Source organism: Malaclemys terrapin, chromosome 10, assembly GCF_027887155.1.
Source record: "Malaclemys terrapin pileata isolate rMalTer1 chromosome 10, rMalTer1.hap1, whole genome shotgun sequence".
Lineage (NCBI taxonomy): Eukaryota > Metazoa > Chordata > Testudines > Emydidae > Malaclemys > Malaclemys terrapin.
The window spans coordinates 39,707,402-39,726,021 of record NC_071514.1 but is presented as its reverse complement, the minus strand read 5'-3'; the positions used below and the strand labels follow the sequence as shown (position 1 = coordinate 39,726,021).

Below are 18,620 nucleotides of genomic sequence, written 5' to 3'. Positions count from 1 at the left end.
ACCCTGTCTACCTGTGGGAGTTCAAACAGGTTAGCTAACAGGTTTTCAAATGCAACTTTTATCCTAGTGTGGACAGGTCCCTCCCACAGGCTCTGTTGTACACATTTATAATCATGTTTCTGGTGGACTTGTAAGGTAGGGCAGGGAGTGAGCAGCTATAATTAGATGTGCCAGCGGTGTATGGCTAGATGGCATGGCATGCTCCAGCTGCTGCCTAGGGGCTCATTCCTGCAAAGCGCTGAGCCCTCTGCCCCATCTCCAGCACAACAGGTACCATGGATGTAGCTTTCAGCACAGGCAGTGATTTGGATTGCCCGTGTGCGTAAAGTTGTGCCTAGGAGCCTTGCTGGCTTGGGGTCTAAATGAGCAACATCAAGTTCGGCAGTGAGGTTCTGGCTGGCTCAGGATAGGCTCTGGGGTACAGAGCCTTTCACCTCTGCATCACCTCTTCAGATCCAGGCCAGTGACCCAAAGGCTTTTCCTTGCTGAGTGCTGTTTGGTGGCACACGTGACAAAGTGCTGTTCTCAGCACTGCCCCTAGTGGACATGTCTCCATCTTGCAACCTGAATTAATGGTGTCCTAACTTGCCCCTTGTTGGCAGTCCCAGCAATGGGGTGAGATCAGAGCAGCTCCCAACCACTCCAAGGGCACAGGTGGAGCGAGCTGGTGGGGAAAATGTGCTCTGTGGATAAGCGGCACATTTCTCTCTGCGGGGCCGGCACCTTGCCCCAGCTCGTAATTCACTTTTGAACGAACGCTTCCCCTTTTCCATCACTGCCCCTGAATTCCATTAGCGGATCTGCAACGAGATTAACATCTCCCCCAGCTCCCAGCCCCACTTTGTCCCTGGCTGCCCCCCTTGCAACGTGGTGCAATGTGGCGACTTCCTTAGTGTTCCTGTGACTTCGTGGCTGTGCTTTGACTTAGGCAGGGCAGCTCTGAATGGCAAAAGAGGCTGGCGTTTCATCCCCTTGGCTTCATGGCTTCCCAGTAAAGTCATCTTAGCCACGCTAACCAACAGACAGGAAGAAATGTCGTACTGCTGAGAATTAGAACTTACCCACAGTACCCGTCATCTCCACCCCATTCCCCAATGCCTCTCCCAATCTGTTTCTGCTCGGTCCGATGATGGTTGATTAAGACTTCCCACAAGTGGAATTACAACCCAGGGACACCTGAATACACTTAGCCACATACCTAGATGATTTGCTGACTAACTGCTTTGCTGAATCGGGGCCTCAGTTTCCCGCCCAACAGCTCTCTTTCCACATGGCAGGACCCCTCCAGCTAAGAGATGGGGCTGTAATCATGACCACACTCACGCTTTAGTTAATTAAAAGTCACAGCTTTATTGAGACTTTTTTGGGTGGGGAGGAGAGGTTAACAAAAAATCACCTTCTACAACATGATGCAAAATTAACATGGAAACATAATAAATAGGTCTTTTAATAGTCACATCATTACGATACTAAAGTGCTTTGAGAAAGGATGCAACGAGCCAGTGTATACGATGCAAGAAAGGGTTTGCGAATATCAGAAAATGTAGTGCAGCAAAATATGCTCCATGGCTGGGTGGCCAACACCCAGGAAACTGACCAAGGAGGATTCTGCTTATTTCACAGTTTATCCTTATCTCACTAGTTGAGCGGAAATGAGCAGACAATCAACTCGGGGGGCGGGGGGGGGGGGGAACTCCAGTCTTCTCCCTCCATTAGGAGACTGGTCTCCATCCATCCATCCATCCATCCAGCACACATCATGAAGAGAGGAAGCCATAGAGCAGATCCTCTGCTAGGGTAAATCACAAGTCAAGTGTATAAACTGAATACAAAAGGTTAAGCAAGTAGAGTCAATGTAAGGTTTAAAAAAAATTTTGGAACCAAACCTCTGAATAGAGATGGATGCAAAACAACCCCCAGATCTGAGGCTATTTTCTACTCTGGGGCGGTTCAGACACAGCTTTCAACTTCGTGGCTAACTCCTCTCACTGTGCAGGGCTCAACAAGACGCCAGAGCTATTTGCCCCCTGACCTCAAGAGAAGTGCAGAACTTAATAGGGCTCAGGTCTAGCTCTAGTTCTATTGCAGGTGCACCTGTTCACACTCAGATCAATCACAAATGATTGTAACATCCAGGTGACCAGCCACTTATACACCCAGATGATCAACTAACATTCACATAGAGGTGCTCAGCTACTGGATTTACACACACAAATGATCTGCTCTCACACTCATATTTACACACACACACACACACACACACACACAAAATGCATTTCTCCCACACTCTTGGGAGGGGTCAGAGAAACATCTCCTTTTCTGGTGAGTAATCTCCAGTGCCCTGGAGTTGCACAGTGTAAGTGTGGTGTAGATATTTGGGCTCCAGATGGAGCCTTGGCTCTAGGATCCTGTGAAGGGGGACGGTCAAAGATCTCAAGGTCTACACCACAATTAAACAGCCCCTTAGCCCGAGCCCTGAAAGCGGGAGTCAGCTGGCATAGGCCAGCAGCAGGTGTCTAATGGGAGTGTAGCCATACCCTTAGAGAGGAGAGGAATCTGTTGGAGACTTGCCTGGGCATGTTGGGAGTGGAATAGATAATGGTTTCCAAAAACATAGCAACAAGAGCATTAGACGAGACCAACAAGCCGTCAAGATGTGCGGTTCTGGTGGATCCCCCCCAGCCTTGATCCTCACCACTTGCCCAGAGTCTGCAGGCACCCAGGACAACTGCATGAATAAATAAAGCTCGTCCTCTGTATGTGTGCGCCTCACCTGACATCCCCCCTGGTGCAGCCCGACTGAATCTTGTCCCTGCTTAGCTGCACTCTCCCTGCCTCACAGGCTGCTGCTGTCTATAAGCGCTGACTTCTGGCGCCGGTGGGTGCTAGACCCCCATCTGCACCCAGCCCCGCCCCAACTCCACCCCTACCCCTCCCTCTCCTGCCCCCATTCCAACCCCTTCCCCAAAGTCCCTGCCCCAACTCCGCCCCCTCCCTGCCCCTATTTGACTCCTTCCCCAGATCCCTGTCCTGGCCTTGCCTCCTCCTGAGTGCACCACATTCCCGCTCCTCCCCCCTCCCTCCCAGAACTTGCTACAGATGTTCGATGGCAGCAAGAGCTGGGAGGTAGGAGGAGGAGCGGGGATGCAGCTGCCACCTCCTCCCCTGAGCGCGTGGCAGGGCGGGGAGCTTGGCTGCTGGTGGGTGCAGAGCACCCATTAATTTTTCCCCGTGGGTGCTCCAGCCCCAGAGCACCCACGGAGTCAGCGCCTATGTTGCGGTCTACATCAATTGCTCTGCCTTTCCCTTTTAGCAGAGAAACACCAAGGCAGGATCCTTCCCCATCCCCTGGCGACCGATATGCAGACCCTTCCTCTTCTAGTGCAGAACACTTATTAAAATGATCTTTCCATCTCTTCCACCCCTCCTCCCTGACAGCCCCCTCCATTCCCTGCCCCCCCGGCTATGTCACCTCCTGTGCATCTTCCTGTCCCAAACCATGACTCTGCTCTCCTTTATTTTGCCCCCTTCCTCTCCCCTGAGCCTAGCTTCCCTTGTGTGCACATCCCTCCCTCGCTAGACAGTCAGATCAGCCCCACGTTACTCTTTGGTGGCATTAGCTTCAGTCCCGTCCTGCCCCCTCTCTTTGGTGGCCTCAGCTCCTGTGCTGCATGGAATCAGGAGAGGGATCTGGGCTGGTTTCATCCCCTCCATTCAGTGTCTCTAAAACACCTTCCGGCATAAAGCTGCCATGATGGATTCGATGGGCACAGACATGTGGGGGATGGAATCCATCTGCTTCGAGTGGAAGGGATGCCACTTACGAAGCTGAGAGGGGGGCCAAGGCACACAAAGATGAATGTCCAGAGAGCAGCCACTGGGATGGGGCTATCCCTTCCTTGCTCAGGTGCTGGTAAGAAATTGAAGAGGATCAATAGTAGTCCAAATGGTGAGTCCTGGCCCAGGGGTGTGGGCACCACCCCCACCCTTTCACTGGAACAGCAGGGCAAGAGCCATCATCTGCAGGAAGCCCAGCCAGAAGGAGGGGGAGGCGGCCACAGCCTGGCTGCTCTGCCTCAAAGTCTGGGAGGGCACAGGCTGCTTCAGCAGCCATTCCTTCACGAGGGTTTGGGAGAAGCCATTCTCCTCCGAGATGCAGGTGTAGCGCCCGTAGTGGTCATAGGTCATGTTCTTGATGAAGTGGATGCAGGGCCCGTGGGTAGAGCTGCAGTTCTGGATGCGGCTGCTATTGTGGTGCCACATGTAGGTGGCGGCATGGGATTCGGTGGGGCACTGCAGGAAGTAGCGGGAGAAGAGCGCCACAGTGACGTTCCGGTAGCTCTCCGGGCTGTCCACTGGCAAGAGAGGGGAAGCGAGACGGTTGTCTCCAAAACATGGTCCGGCATGAAACCAACATGTTTCCCCTTACTCATGGGGGTGGGGTGGGGAGAAGGTCTCAACCCACCCACCTATTCTGCATGTCCACCCAACCTGAATACACAAGCCTGATCTGAGGGGAACATTTCCATGGACTTCAATGGGCTTTGCAAGGCCAGGGTTTGGAGGTTCCCCCCTGCCTCTTTAAAAGGCCCCAGACCACACCCAGGCAGATTTTAAAGGAGAAAAAGGCCCCTCTCTGTCCGACCCCAGCAGCCCCCTGAAATAAGTCAGGGCCAGCTGGGTGCCTGCAGAGTTCCCATTGCTATCAGTGGAGCAGGAGACATGCATGCAGGAAGGGAATGTGGAACCTGGGTTTACAGCAGCTGTGAGGAACCATTGCTGAGAACAGCGGGATGAAGGGTTACTATGGATCGTGGGGGCTGTACACAGGGTGGTCTGACTCCAGCTTCCTTTGACTTCAGGTATTGTATAGTGGTTAGTTTGGCTGTGCCCCATTTTCCTGGGCAGGAGTGGATCAGACCTGTGTCTCAGACTCTATACTGCTCGTAGCGATTCTCTAGTTCAAGTGGCAGGGGCCTGTGCTTTCAGAACAGGAGGAGCTGAGCTCTAGTCCTGAGGAAGTTGAGTGGCCTCACTTAGCACTGTGCTTTGTGCCATGAAATGCTAGGGGCTGTGAATCCATCACCTTATTTAACTACAGACAGGTATTAACACAACCCTGCACATAACAGGAGTGAGATTCAGTCCTTCTCACCTGACTGCAGGTACTAGCTGGTTAGTAGCTTCAGTCCCCCTTCCCACAGAGGGGAGAGCAGTTTACGCATAATAGCGCTTACTCTTGGCCACTAAGGGTCTGTCTTCACTCCAGTGTTAGCGGGGTGTGTGTGTGTGTGTGTGTGTGAGCCAAGTCTCTCTCTGATTCTTCCCAGTGAGTTGTGGGAGTCTGTCCTGCTGGGCACAAGGTGGATTTGGGGAAGGCAGTGAAGGACTACCAACTCGCAGGTGCATCCTCACTGCAAAGTGGGCAGGTTACCAGCGCCAGCGAAAGCAGCCCCCAAGCAGTAGCCTGCACCCCCTGCCGAGCCACCTAGCCTGGGTGCAAAGCACCACTAAACCCGGAGAGTTTAGTGGGACGGGGGTTGGGGCAACAGCCAGGAAAGAGCCTGAGTCAACTCTGCAGCGAAGGTACCTACAAGGTACCATCCTCCCAAGGAAGGTAAAAGTGTGTATTAGAAACCTCTTCCCAAGACATTAATTACATACCCTACCCGTGCCCCAACCACCCGACTTTTCCCAAGAGCAAGTGGCTCTAGAAATCAAAGAGCAGCGCTGATCGTTAAAAGTACCTTCCTGCTGTCTGAAGGCCGAACGGCTACATATTTCCGGTGTGGACTCCAGGGTCACATTCTGTAGCATTGTCCTGAATAGAAGGGAAGTGGGAACAACCATTAACAGAGAAATAAAAGTCACTGAGTTGTTTATATTGGATTTCTTTCCTGGCCTTTGAAGATTTCTCTCCTATGGATCAGAGTTGGCCCTCCTCCTTCCTGGCCCACCTCCCTGGTGAAGGGAGAGAGAGAGAGAGAGACATTGTACCATGTCCAATAATCTCCTCCACACACATTCACTCTGCACCAGTCTTTTAGAGCCTGTCTACATTACAAAAACAACACTAATCCCTGGCTCTTATCTAGGGCATTTTATCAGTAGATCTCAAAATGCTTTATCAAAGGAGAGCAGGACCATTATCTCTATTTTGCAGATGGGGAAACTGAGGTAGAGAGGGGAAGTAACTTGCCCCAGGTCACCCTGCAAGCCAGAGGCAGAGCCAGGAATAGAACCTTTGTTTCCAAATTCCCAATCCAGTGCTGCGGCTGCTAGGCCATGCTGACCGCCCTGTGTACACAGGACTGTGACCAAATCACCTTCTTGTCTGTGAGGACAGGTAAAGCAGGTTATAACCACACTAGAGAGCCAAGTGCCAGCCTGGGTAAAGCCATTAGTAATACTTAGTGCTGTTTGCATTGGTAGATCTCAACAGCTCAGGCTGTGATACTTCTCCCCTCCCCTTGCACTCTTCCATGGGAGAAACTACACCCAGTAACACCTGGGAAGGTAAGTGTTCTCCATGTACACAAGGATCTCAACTGCTTGTGGAGCAATGGGCCAGAGCATGAGCTGGGGTCAATTGGTGCAGCTCCATTAACTTTGATATCACTATATTGTCTGGCCCCATGTGAATACGGGTCTCTCAGGCTGAGCCAGAGGTAGGCAGGTATCATCCCCCTCTCATTGCTGGGCACTGCTGCGTTCCACCCCAGAAGCGGGTGCATTTAAAGCAGGGAGTGAAAGCTCCATCTAGGCTCAGGATTAGCCAGGGTCGTGGCCAATGGGATACAGTGCTTTCCAGAGGAAAAGTTAGCATGGCTAGGTCAGCTTCCATGCTGCAGTCAAGGGGTGTGATTGCAGCTCAAGCAGACACAAGCTAGCGTTAATCCTGGAGCAGTGAAGCTGCAGCAGGGCGAGCTCTCTCATAGGCTGTCCAAACCCGCCCAGTACCCTGGGGAGCTCCTTGTGGGGCAAGCCAGCGCTCAAGCTTCCACTACTGCAGCTTCACTTTTCCGGGACCCAAGGTAGCTAGATTTTTTTTTTTTTTCTCTTAATTAATTGGCCTCTCAGAGTTGGTAAGACAACTCCCACCTGTTTATGCTCTCTGTATGTGTGTATATATATCTCCTCATTATATGTTCCATTCTATATGCATCCGAAGAAGTGGGCTGTAGTCCACGAAAGCTTATGCTCTAATAAATTTGTTAGTCTCTAAGGTGCCACAAGTACTCCTGTTCTTCTTTTTGCGGATACAGACTAACACGGCTGTTACTCTGAAAGGTAGCTAGATTGTAATTCGAGGTCGGCAGCTTGAGCGGATCCCACCAGGTGATTGCAGTCTGGATAGACTTTACGCCTGCGCAGGGGAAAGCAAGGGGGTGTTAAGGGTCAGGGTGTGTTTATTGTCACCAGCACTGACACCAGAAACGAGCAATAAAACAGCATCAAAGGGAGACGTACAGGTTAGTTTTAATGGAGACGCATTTCCCATCTGCCCATCCGCAGTAAGGATCCTTTGCCATGACGCAGCTCTCGCAGCTCCTGTTATATACCTCGCACATGTCCATGGGCAACTGGACCACCTCGGTCGGCGAGCTCACATACAGCTTTGCCTGCACGGGGAAAACAAGGCAGAGCTATTACTCCAGCAGCCGTTCCTCACACCAGGCGCCTTCCTGAACCCCTTCTAGTCACAGAATACTCTTCATTCCAAAAGCTCCCAAAGCTCTCAAGGGGCTAATACCTGCCCAACCAAGGATCACTACCATTGCAATGCAGCCATCTCTGGGATGGAACGCCGCAGCTGTGTAACAATAGACAGCATGGCGATGCTACACAACAAGCAGGGAAGTGAAGAAGAACATAGCATCCCACTCGAACCGCAAGAGGAAGCTGAAATTGCAGCTACCCAGGTTGGGATTTGGAAACTGGGCCCTGGGATTAACATCCCTGTTCTTCCAGAAAGTGGCTTGGAATCCCCAGTGCTCAGGGGCTTGATTTGACGTCTGGGAGGCAGTCTTTGCCCAGCAAGGAGCAATTCCAGGGAACGTTACATCTGGAGATCAGGTATTTTAAAGGTGTGTCTCTCCCTTCCTTTACGGCTAGCACCTGACCCTTGGGAGCGCGAGTGATTCGCCCACAATTAGCAGGTGGCATCAGGACTCTGGGTAGGACTTAGGGCAGCGTTTCTCAAATGGGGGTCTCAACCCAAAAGGGGGTCACAAGCCTATAGTGTGTGTGTGGGGGGGGGGGGGGAAATCACGGTAGTGCCACTTACTTCTGTGCTGGGTGGCCAGAGAGCAGTGGCTGTTGGCTGGGCACCCAGCTTTGAAGGCAGCACCGCCAACAGCAGCAGCACAGAAGGAATGGTGGCATGGTATGGGAGTGCGTCGTCAATCTTTTGTGTGTGTGTGTGTGGGGGGGGGGAATGGGTGGGAGGAGTCGTCAGAGGGGCTCCCAGCAAAAAAAGTTTGAGAACCCCGATTTTGAGAAATGTCCTTCAATCCTATGGGAAGCTGGAGGCAGCTCCAAGATACAGACAACCCGAGCCCTGATAGGAAAGCCAGGCTGTTTCCAAGTCTGGTGCCTAGATTCTGCTGCTTGTATCACTGCAGGTGGGCTGCAGCCATCCAGACATCATCTCTCCGCTGCGGGGGGCCAGGATGAGGCCATGCAGAGCGACGGAGGAAGGAACTCACCCTTCTATGATCCAGGGTCATGGCCAGGATGGGAGCTAGCTGTTGAAAGGGCTGGATCTCCAGGATGTTCAGGACGCCGTGCGGCATCACCACCATTTTGTGGATATACCCTTTGTCTGCAAGAGACAGGAGAGCACAGGTCAGCCCACAAAGCAGGGAGACTTGGAAGCGTAGGAGGATGGTGCCAGGGCTACACAGGGAGTGGGGGAGAGAAAAAGCAGGGTCAAGATCAATGGTCCTGGGTCTAAAAGCAGAACCTGCCTTTTCTGCAGCGTCTCAGGCTGCATGGGAAGACAATGCCCTCTTTGCGAAGCTTGGCATGAATTAGTCACAGGAACCAGCAGCCCATTGGAGCTTCCCGCAAGAGGCTGATTCCAGAGCCCTGCCCGCTGCTGCTACGGATGGCAAAACAATGGCAGCCTTTTCAGAAAGGGCTTAGCAGGGCAAAAGCACCATGGGAAACACAGCCAACAAAGGCTGGTCCTGTCACTGAGTGCGCTCAGCTCCATACTCTGCAGCCCCTGGGAGCTGGTTCCCCGTTGCCACTTCTCACAGACTGGGAGAGGAGGCCCTGCTGCTAAGAGCAGGAAGGTGTGACTGTCCCTTTAACACCACAGAAAGGAAAATAAACCCAACCCAGATCTTTCCCCATCTAGGGGAATTTGACTAGACCACAAGTCTGGCCTCTTCCTCCTGCTCATGAATCACATCAGGTTGGGGGAAAAGGAGGAGTACACACCCTCCTGTCCCTTTCTGTTTGGATACAGATATCCCTGTCCTATGTCACAGGTGGCCAGAGGGTTGCACACCCTCTGATCCTGCCCCTACGGCACCTGCATGCCCCTGGAGAGTACAGCCCACTGAAACGGACAATGCTGCACTGGGCCATCCCAGGGCACAGTGGGGCCGGGCAGTGCTCCCAAACACTGCCAGCAACCAGACCACCTGGGAGGACACTGTTGCCAGAGGGAGGAATCCCAGGCTCAGTCTATGGGGTCGCTGTGCCATTGGGGAGGGGTGCTGGGAACGGAGCGCCACCTCCAAAGCTAATGATCTTCCGGCCCTGGTTCTGTCTCTTGTCCTCATGCCCAAGCCCATTGATGCTCCTAGGCAGGGACAGAGGGGTTGGGGGTGGGGAGGAAAGCACAAGGGTATTGCCACCACCACCATTTAAAAAAAACAACAAAACAAAAACAAAAAATCTGCTGCTGGGTCCCACTTTCGAGCTCTTCTCTGCAACCAGGAGGGCTAGAAAGCTGAAATTCACATGTAAAAGTTTCTTCTTTAAAACAATGATCACCTGACTCCAGGAGCTGGGGCTTTAAAGAAAACCCCGAGCATTGAGACTAGCAAGAGCAGGCGATGCTGCAGAGAGGGCTCAGGAGAGGCTGTGATACTGGAAGCATGGGGATGGGACAGCTCAGTCCTGAGCATATGATGATGCGGAATCACAAACATTCTATCCATTCACCTAGCTTAGGTACTGGGATATTGGGGGCCGCACAAGTATCTGAGAGCCTCACAATCCTTTATGTATTTATCCTCACAGCACCCCATGAGGCAGGGCTCTGCTATTATTCCCATTGTACAGATGGGGAACTGAGGCACAGAGAGACTAAGGCCCAGATTTCAAAAGTAGCTAGGCACCATCCTTTCTACCCTGCTGGGCTCTGATCTATTGAGTACGACAGTTTGCAGCAAACCTCTCTAATAGGGAATTGGGAGGACTCTGGAGTCAGACATAGTTCTCTGCATTTGGCTCAGGGCATTGGCTAGATCAGAAAGTCGGGTCTGTGGTGGGCAAAGATCCAGCCACATCTGCCAACGTGGAGCTGATCAGGGCACTTACATAGTGAAACAAAAATCACCAACCAATAAAACTTTCCAGCCACACACACACACACACACACACCCACCTTTGGAAAGCTCCCATGCTGCTCAAATGATAGAACAGCAAGTAGAAACTGGGGAGAGGGAGCGAGTGCTGGCTGGAGGTTTCTATGGAAATCCTGGGGGAACAGAAAGCACAAGAGGGAAATACGGGGATATGAGTGTTCATAGAAATAGCCACATGTTTCAGGGTTAGGGAGCCAAAGCTCATGTTCTGTGTCCTGAGACTTTTCTTGACCCTTGGGATTTGGATGAATCTGGAGGTGTTTTACATCCTCCTGACTGGAAAGTGGTTGGAAGCCACTAGTTAATTGAGCTGCGTGGGAAACTGTTTTCTCATCCCTCCAGTATTTTCAAGGCTTTGGACATTTTTCCCCCATCTCAGAGAGGGACAAAAAGTTGAAATCTCAAAAACATTCGCAAACCAAAACCAAAATTCAGCCCACGTCAAACGAAAGATTTCGTTTCAGTTTCAACCTTGGCCTTAAACCTTTTTTTGCTCCACTAAGCTTAAACTTCTAAATCAAACAGGACAACCGGAGATGGGAGAGTGGGTTTTTTTTGGTATCACAAACATCAAAATGAAACATCTCAACACTTGTGAAAGTTTTTTCTTCCCCCAAAGATTAGTCAAGTTGGGAGATTCATCAAATCTGACCCTGTTTCGCAAACAGTTTCCGTTTGGAAGCATTGGGGGTTTTTGACCAAAAAGATTCCCAATCAGCCCTACGGGTGGATGCTCTGCTGGTGGGCAGGATAGGGCAGGACTGGGAGACAGCCTAGCCTACCCCACCTTCCCTGCTGGGAACCTCCGCTCCTCCCCCACTGGCCTCTGGGAAGTGCCCACCTCTCCCCTCTGCCATGCCTTGTCCCCAGGGAGGAAGCAGACCAGATTGTGACAGCAAGAGGGCAGGAGCTCAGAAGTGGCTCAGTGGGGGAAGGCAGGCCAGCACTTGGAGGACACACACACACACACACACACACACGATGGGTATTCTGAGCTGCTGCACCCTGGCACAGCCCCAGTGTTCAAAGGGGGAGATGGGAGAGGGTTTGGATCTGGGCCTTTGCATGGGGAAAAGGTTCTTATGTCACCCTAAGCCAGGCTGACCAACCCTAGCTCTGTACTGAAAGCCCCAAACAATAAGCAGCAGTAAGGGTATATGCCTGCCAGCCACTGCCAGCTTCCCCATGCAGACACTTGCTGAAAACACCCAGAACATGGGCATTTGCAACGCTTCATTTGTAATCAAAGAGGTGCTGGGGCTCAAGCAATTTTTTTTTACTTTCATAACGGATGTGGCAAGCCCAGAGGTACCGGGGCTCTGAACTGCCAAATCTAGAGTACCAGGGAGAGCCTCCACAGGGGCCTGATCCTCAGCTGGTATAAAGTGAGTCTAGTTCCACTGAAGCCAACTATGGAAGGAGTCAAACAAGCTACATCCATTTACACCAGCTGAGCATGGGGCATGTGATTGCTATTTAGTAAAGGGCCCTGTTTCAACAAGTAAAACCAGGGCATTGCACTTAGTCACAAACTATAAAATACAGATGCTTCCAGCACAGGGTCTTCTATATCAGGGTGTGCTGTAAAGAACTGGCTAGAGGTAGGGATGTGTATGTGTGTACACCCATACCGATTCCAGCTACAGGATGGAATTGGAACGGTTTACCTGTGTGGCATATGCCCTATATTGCTAACAGCTCATGGAGATTCTCCTTTAATGCTTTAGGAGCAGACTGTTATGCGTTCTATTTCTGCAGTCACTGGAAATTTCCCAGTGGCCATAGGGTGTAGTACAGGGACAAATTCAGAGTCCCTAGATGGCCATGGATTAGTTCCAGTCCAGTGCTCCGGAAGGGGCTGCCCTGCCTGGGTCCGGAGGGTAAAAGGTGGAGAAAAATGGTCAGTACCTGTCACCAAATAGAGGACGTTGTAGGTGTGTCCATCTCTCGCCTGGATGCGATGCACCCCGATTTTCTGGTAGTGATTCTTGTTGTGGAATAGGGGGCTATTCCTTGGAGCAACGGGCTGCACTTTTTCCTCCACCTCCGGGTGGAGGTCAGCTATTTTGAAAGTCTCAGGAGGGGTATGATTTCTGCCCCAAGGGCACTGAGCCAAGAGAAAAACCATCACCACATTATCAGGGCTATCCAGATCCACAGGGAGACCAAGACAAGGGTGAGCCATCTCCCCTGCTAATTCCCCAAAGGAGCCCCGAGACGAGGAAGCTGGTTACCAGGGATGTGCTCAGGCACCTGTGCTCTCTATTCAGCAGAAAAGCCTCTGGGGAGAATTCCCACAGCACAGCTGTGGCGTAAAGCAGCCACAGGCCACCCTTGATGCCTGGTGCCAGGGGCATGCCTGGGGAGCAGGCTCTGGAGGAAGCAGGGCCATAGCACAAAGCTCTAATGCAATTCTAGGCAGCACTGCAGCCCGCTCAGGGTGGGCTGCCTAAACTTCGGCCCCTGGCACAGCCCAGACCCAGGAGTGTGCAGAAGGGGCTTAAACTACCATGCCACCCACCCCCTGGGCTGGAAAGTTTGTCTCCAAGAGGCACAAGCAGCCTATATTTCAGAGGCCGTCCCTGGTTCCCACCAGGGAGGCATTAGCTAACTGGGGAGAGGGAATGTGGTTTTTGCAGCGGCTGCAATCCCGAATGCTCCAGAGATGTCAGTCACACACACCCAGTGTCCCCCGACCCCCATGGGGACACGCTAACAGCCTGAGGCACCAGAGAGCCAATCACTCCCATCTTCTCATGCAGTGGTCATAGTCTTATCCAGCCCTGTTATATCATAGAATGATAGAATATCAGGGTTGGAAGGGACCTCAGGAGGTCATCTAGTCCAACCCCCTGCTCAAAGCAGGACCAATCCCTAGACAGATTTTTACCCCAGTTCCCTAAATGGCCCCCTCAAGGATTGAACTCACAACCCTGGGTTTAGCAGGCCAATGCTCAAACCACTGAGCTACCCCCCTTTATATACATTAAGGACTGAAATGTGCCACTATCACCTGGCCAGGAATTAGATTGTAAGCTCATTGGGGCAGGGACCATCTTGGAGGAAGTGCCCTAAAAGTGTGTGTGTGTGGGGGGGGCCTCCCAAGCACCCCCCTGAGGCCCTGCCCCTTCACTGCCCATTTACCCTCCCCCCCCCCCCCGAGGTCTCGCCTCCCACTCACTCCTCTCTGCCCCCTCCTCCTCCTGTTGCTCGCCCTTACGTCAGAAGTGTGAGAGCATAGCCCTCCTACTTTTAAAAGTGGGGGCGGGGGCATGGCCCCCTAGCCCTCCTTGTTCTGGCACCCCTGGTACAGCACCTAGCATCATGGGCTCCTGGGCCCGCACTGGCCCCCCAGGCACTATGCGACTAGAACTAATCAGTTTCCCCCATTTTACAGGGGGAGAAGCAGAAGCAGCACAGAGAGATGAGGGGACTTGCCCAAGGAAGAGTTGGGAATACAAGTCAGATCTTCCACCTCCCGGTGCTTTAAGCATCAGACCACCCACCCAGAATGCCCGCTGTCACTCACCTGCCCAGGACGGATGTGGGGCATATCCTTAGTGTAGCCTTTGAGTTTCGATGTCCGGAACACCGTGTCAATGTCACTGATGGTGTAGACGCAAACGGCAGAGTACCCCCTACAAGCAACGGAACAAACTAGGATGAGGGCCTGGCTGCCATTCTGCTACTGCTCAAATTCTTAGCCATGGTTTCTCCCAAGCTGGGGGGTGTGTGTGGGGGGGGAAGGTTTATTACATAACCATGGATAGGGACACTTCTAACTATATCCCAAATACATCTCAGCCAATGAGAATGGAGGGATGAAGCAGCAGGTCAAAGCCATGTGACAGTGGACTAGTAACCATATGGGCCAGGATATATTAGCCAGGACATCCTAAACCTGAAACCGTGATTCAGGCAAAATTCCCACTGAAATTAACAGCAGGGGCACCAGGGCTGTGCTTAGTACAGAGATGCTGAAGTCTCTCTCTTCCCCAAGGGAAGAATGTCTATCTTAGGTACTTTTATGGCCCTGTTCCTGGAACCTCTCAGTCTTTAATGGATTCCTCACAACCCCCCTGGGAGGAAGGGCAGTGTTGTTATCCCCATTGTACAGATGGGAAACTGAGGCACAGAGAAATTAAGTAACTTGCTCAAGATCACATGGGAAGTCGGCAGCAAAGCAAGTGAGTCTGCTTTGAGGAGGAAGAGGAAGGTCAGGGCTCCTGCAGGGGTAGAACTGCAGAGTGAAGCCTGAAGGGGCACTTGGGTGGCAGCCGGCCCCATTACACAATAGGATCACATTGTGATGTGGCAGCAAATGCCATACCACTGGCATCTTCTCAGCATGCCACTACCTCAGCATCCAATGACACTGCTGTCAATACAACAGCCTTCTCCTGACGGACCAGCAGGCAGGGAAAATAAAGGCTTTAATTGCCTTGCATGCTCATAAAAATGGGGAGAGTGCTGCCAATTTCAGGACATGCAAACGCGAGCATCGCCAGGGTCTCTCTCCCGGATCTCACAGAGAAACCAGCTTTTCAAGAAGTGTTTGCTCAGCACCTAGCCCAATGGGACCCTGATCTCTGAGAAGAGCCTTTAGCCACTCCCATAATACTTTTCTCTTTCTCTCTCCCCCCCTCCAATGTCCTGCGCATCTCAGTGGTGTCTCAAATCAGCAGCATTAAGCACCACAATGAAAAACAGCAAGGGGAGAGTGCAAAGCAAGATTCCTTGAGCAGGGATTGCTGGAGGAAGCGCCATGCAGGAGCATGTTAACCCTGGAGTTAATAGTTTGTCACAGAGCTGACACTTGGCCTCACCATCTGTGCATCCCTGGGAAGATGTGCCCCTGAAAGTCTTGACTCACACTGGGAGAAAGCAAGAGAAACGGACAGGATGGAAAGGAGAAGCAGACACCCAAGGGCTAGGCATCCCGCTGAGAGGGCTCACCCCAGGATTACAGAAAAACAAAATAGCCCATAACATAAATACTACAGGGAGCGAAGGGAAAGACTATCAAGGTTAGGACCCAGAGTGGGCCAAGTTACTTGGGTTAGGTTAAGACATGGAAACCGTCCTGCCTTCACCCAGAACTGGCCCTAGTAGGGGGAGCAAGCCCTTTTTATCTGGCTTGCTGGCCTTTGCCTGCTCCCATCCCTTCTAGGCACCAGTGGACCAACTCTCACTGGTTCTGCCTGCAGCTGATCATGGGAGGCCTCTCTAGGCAGCCCCTAGTTGTCCGAACTCGCTGCTCTTCCCTCCCAGCAGGACACCTTCTGAAGGCAGAGTGCACCAAGGTGTTGGCGACCCCAACACGGGGCAGTGAATGCCTGGTACACCCCATCACAGGGCCCCAATCCTGCAAGGGATTGGGGCCTTGATGGGGATGAAGGTGCTCAGCACCTCCCAGGGTTGGGCCCACAAGCTGCCTTCTCTGATGGTGTGAGGAATAAAGCCACGGGTGGCAAATAGGAGCAGAGGAGCATGTGCTTTCTGTCTCATGCCGTTCCCTCTCAGCTAGGAGGGAGCTGGGGTGAGTGGACCAGCTATCTAGCAACCAGCTCCTGAGGTGCCTTTGAACACCCCTCCCCTCAGCTCTAAGGCGGTGACCTGCGTGGGCCGAGATACTCACCAGCAGTTGGAGAAGAGTCCATACACTCTGGTTTCCCTCCAGTTCTTGTCTGACGGGACAATGAAGACATCCTGCAGCAAGTCGAAGTTGCTCTTGGTGGCCGGGTCGACGCAGACCAGCGTGGCCTTCAGGAAGGTGGTCCACTTGGAAGCAGAGAGGGAGCTGGTGCCCCCTTTGTCTCCCTGGGGGACACAGCAGAGCCTCAGAGCCCATCCCAGAGGAGGGAGATGCAGAAGGGAATCTCTGGTACACGCCCAGCCCCTTGAATGGCTCTCCATTATCTATCTATCATACTTACATGCCCCCCCCCCCCCCATCACCACAGCATGTGAGCACTTCACTATCTTTAACGTGTTTATCCTCACAATACCCCCATGGGGTAGGGCAGAGCTGGTATCCCCATTGTGCAGAGGGAGAAAACAAAGGTACTGAGAGACTGAGGGACTTTCAAGGTCATGCAGGAAGTCTGTGGCAGAACCATGTCCTGAGCCCTGGTTTGCACCTTGGACCACCAGACCATCCTTTCAGCTTGCTCCCTTCCAGCACTTCACTTCTAGGCAGGTCAGAAATCAGGGGATGGTTACAAGCAAAATATGACTTATGGCAGCCAGGTTCTCTCTTCACCTCCAGCACTGCTTTGAAATGCCCACAGCAACCTCCTCACCACGTGGCCGCACCAGCTCCCAGGAGCAGGGGAACTCATGGAGGCAATGCCATTGGCTCCCTCACTCTCTCTAACCCATCCTGCCTGTGCCACCCTGCCTGCTCTGTACCTTGCACAGCTGGGCCACTCTGGAGACTTTTAACGGGGCCTCGGGACTCTTGTCCGGGTTGTCTTCTCGAAAGAAATAGTAGATCTTGTCATCATGGCGCTCATCTTGCTTGATGACAGTGGCTTTTACAAATGTTGGATCTGGAATGGAGGAGGAAGAGCTGTGAGAATGGGACAGACAAGCAGACATGTCCTAAGAATCTCTCCTAATACAAGGGCATCTGTGACAACCCATTGCCAGGGATTGAACCAGGGACCTCTAGGACTTAAACAAGTGAACTTCTACTTCTGCAGCTAGAGCTGAAGAGCCATGCTACAAAGCCAGGAACTGAAACCAACTCAGATCCTCTATAGATCAGACACAAAGAGAGACCACCCCGACACACTCATCAGGGGCTTACCCCGTTCCAACACCCTGGTTTAAGGCTCTGGATCTTGCCTTTTGCAGCTTCCTTGAAATATCAAGGCTTTGGAGTCCAGCTCAGTCGAGTCCCTAGGCTGGTTAGCATGGAAGGAAACCCGTTCCATGGAGACAACTGAGTGCGTGAGGGAAATGCCACGGCATGGAAAGGAGGCCCAGCGGGCTTTGCAGTTGTTTGTGTTTAACTGGGGAAGTCCGGAAGCCTGGTAATGATGCGAGAGCCCTATTAATACACCTCCCAGGCTCCATGAAGTCAGCTGGAGGGGAGCGCTGAGGCTCATTACTTCGTGTCCCCCAGCACGGAAGAACCTGATTACATGATGCCCTGGGAGCATCTGCTTTGTTTGCTTCTGCTGGCTCTGTGTTTGCACTTGACTTGTTGCCATTTTTGGCCCTCATCTGTGAGGGGGATAAAATCCCCTCGCCAGGTGGAAACCCCTGACTTCCCTTTGCCAATCCACCAGCAGGGGTGGGGGTGGGGGGAAGAGGATGCTTTCCAGATTTGGGTTCATTACCAGGCCCCTGGCTGGAGCTATAGGAACAGCAGCCTTTGGGCTCCACCAGGTACCCATTTATGGCCAGATGGGCGACTGACGCTCTCTGCTCTGTTGCCATGGGACAGGCAGTGATTGCAGCTGGCAGGCCAATTAAACAGCTGCATTTCCTTCCGGCTTCAGATACAGGATGCTGCGTCCGTTTTTTCAGTTCTTTTTACACAGCTACTTCTGTTTTCCCCAACCTCCCCCCCCCGAACCTCAGGCTAGAGGAACGGTTCCTCTGCAGCCACTGCCCACAGCATTTTAGTCCCCATCATTACAGGGATAACTTCCCCAGTGCAGCTAGAGCAGGGGTCCTGGGAGCTGCTGTTTCCCTGTTTGCTAGCAATGGCTGGGGCCAAATAACAGGTGGAAGTTGTTTATCACTCTAAGGACACCTTATTGTTCAGTGCTGAAAAGAGCAGGCCAGGAAATGCTTTGATTTCCTCTGCTCTACGTACGGCAGCCTCCCCACGGCTACCTAAGGAGACCGCCTTGCCTGCCACAGTCCCACCCCCTGGCATGCTGCTGCTGCGCTTGAAGACTTGTCCCAAGCCACTTCCTGACCCTGTGCAAGTGCAATCCCAGAGCAGCAGGTAGGACTACAGTAGGGGGCAGAGAATGCAGGACGGCTTGCGGAAAGAGAACA

The 18,620-nt window shown here is 52.4% G+C and overlaps 1 protein-coding gene across 1 annotated transcript in view; it reads right to left on the bottom strand.

Annotated features, from left to right (window-relative positions):
* Positions 1–2,988: 2,988 nt before the first annotated feature.
* SEMA7A (semaphorin 7A (John Milton Hagen blood group)) overlaps positions 2,989–18,620 on the bottom strand; it is a 54,652-nt gene continuing 39,020 nt past the window's right edge. The window contains exons 7-14 of the mRNA XM_054042001.1: positions 17,016–17,155; positions 16,243–16,424; positions 14,134–14,242; positions 12,513–12,711; positions 8,709–8,824; positions 7,471–7,622; positions 5,748–5,821; positions 2,989–4,355 (exon numbers count right to left, since the gene is read on the bottom strand). Of these exons, the coding sequence (XP_053897976.1) occupies positions 3,991–4,355; positions 5,748–5,821; positions 7,471–7,622; positions 8,709–8,824; positions 12,513–12,711; positions 14,134–14,242; positions 16,243–16,424; positions 17,016–17,155 (1,337 nt within the window). The 3' untranslated portion in view covers positions 2,989–3,990. The remainder of the gene's footprint in view (positions 4,356–5,747; positions 5,822–7,470; positions 7,623–8,708; positions 8,825–12,512; positions 12,712–14,133; positions 14,243–16,242; positions 16,425–17,015; positions 17,156–18,620) is intronic.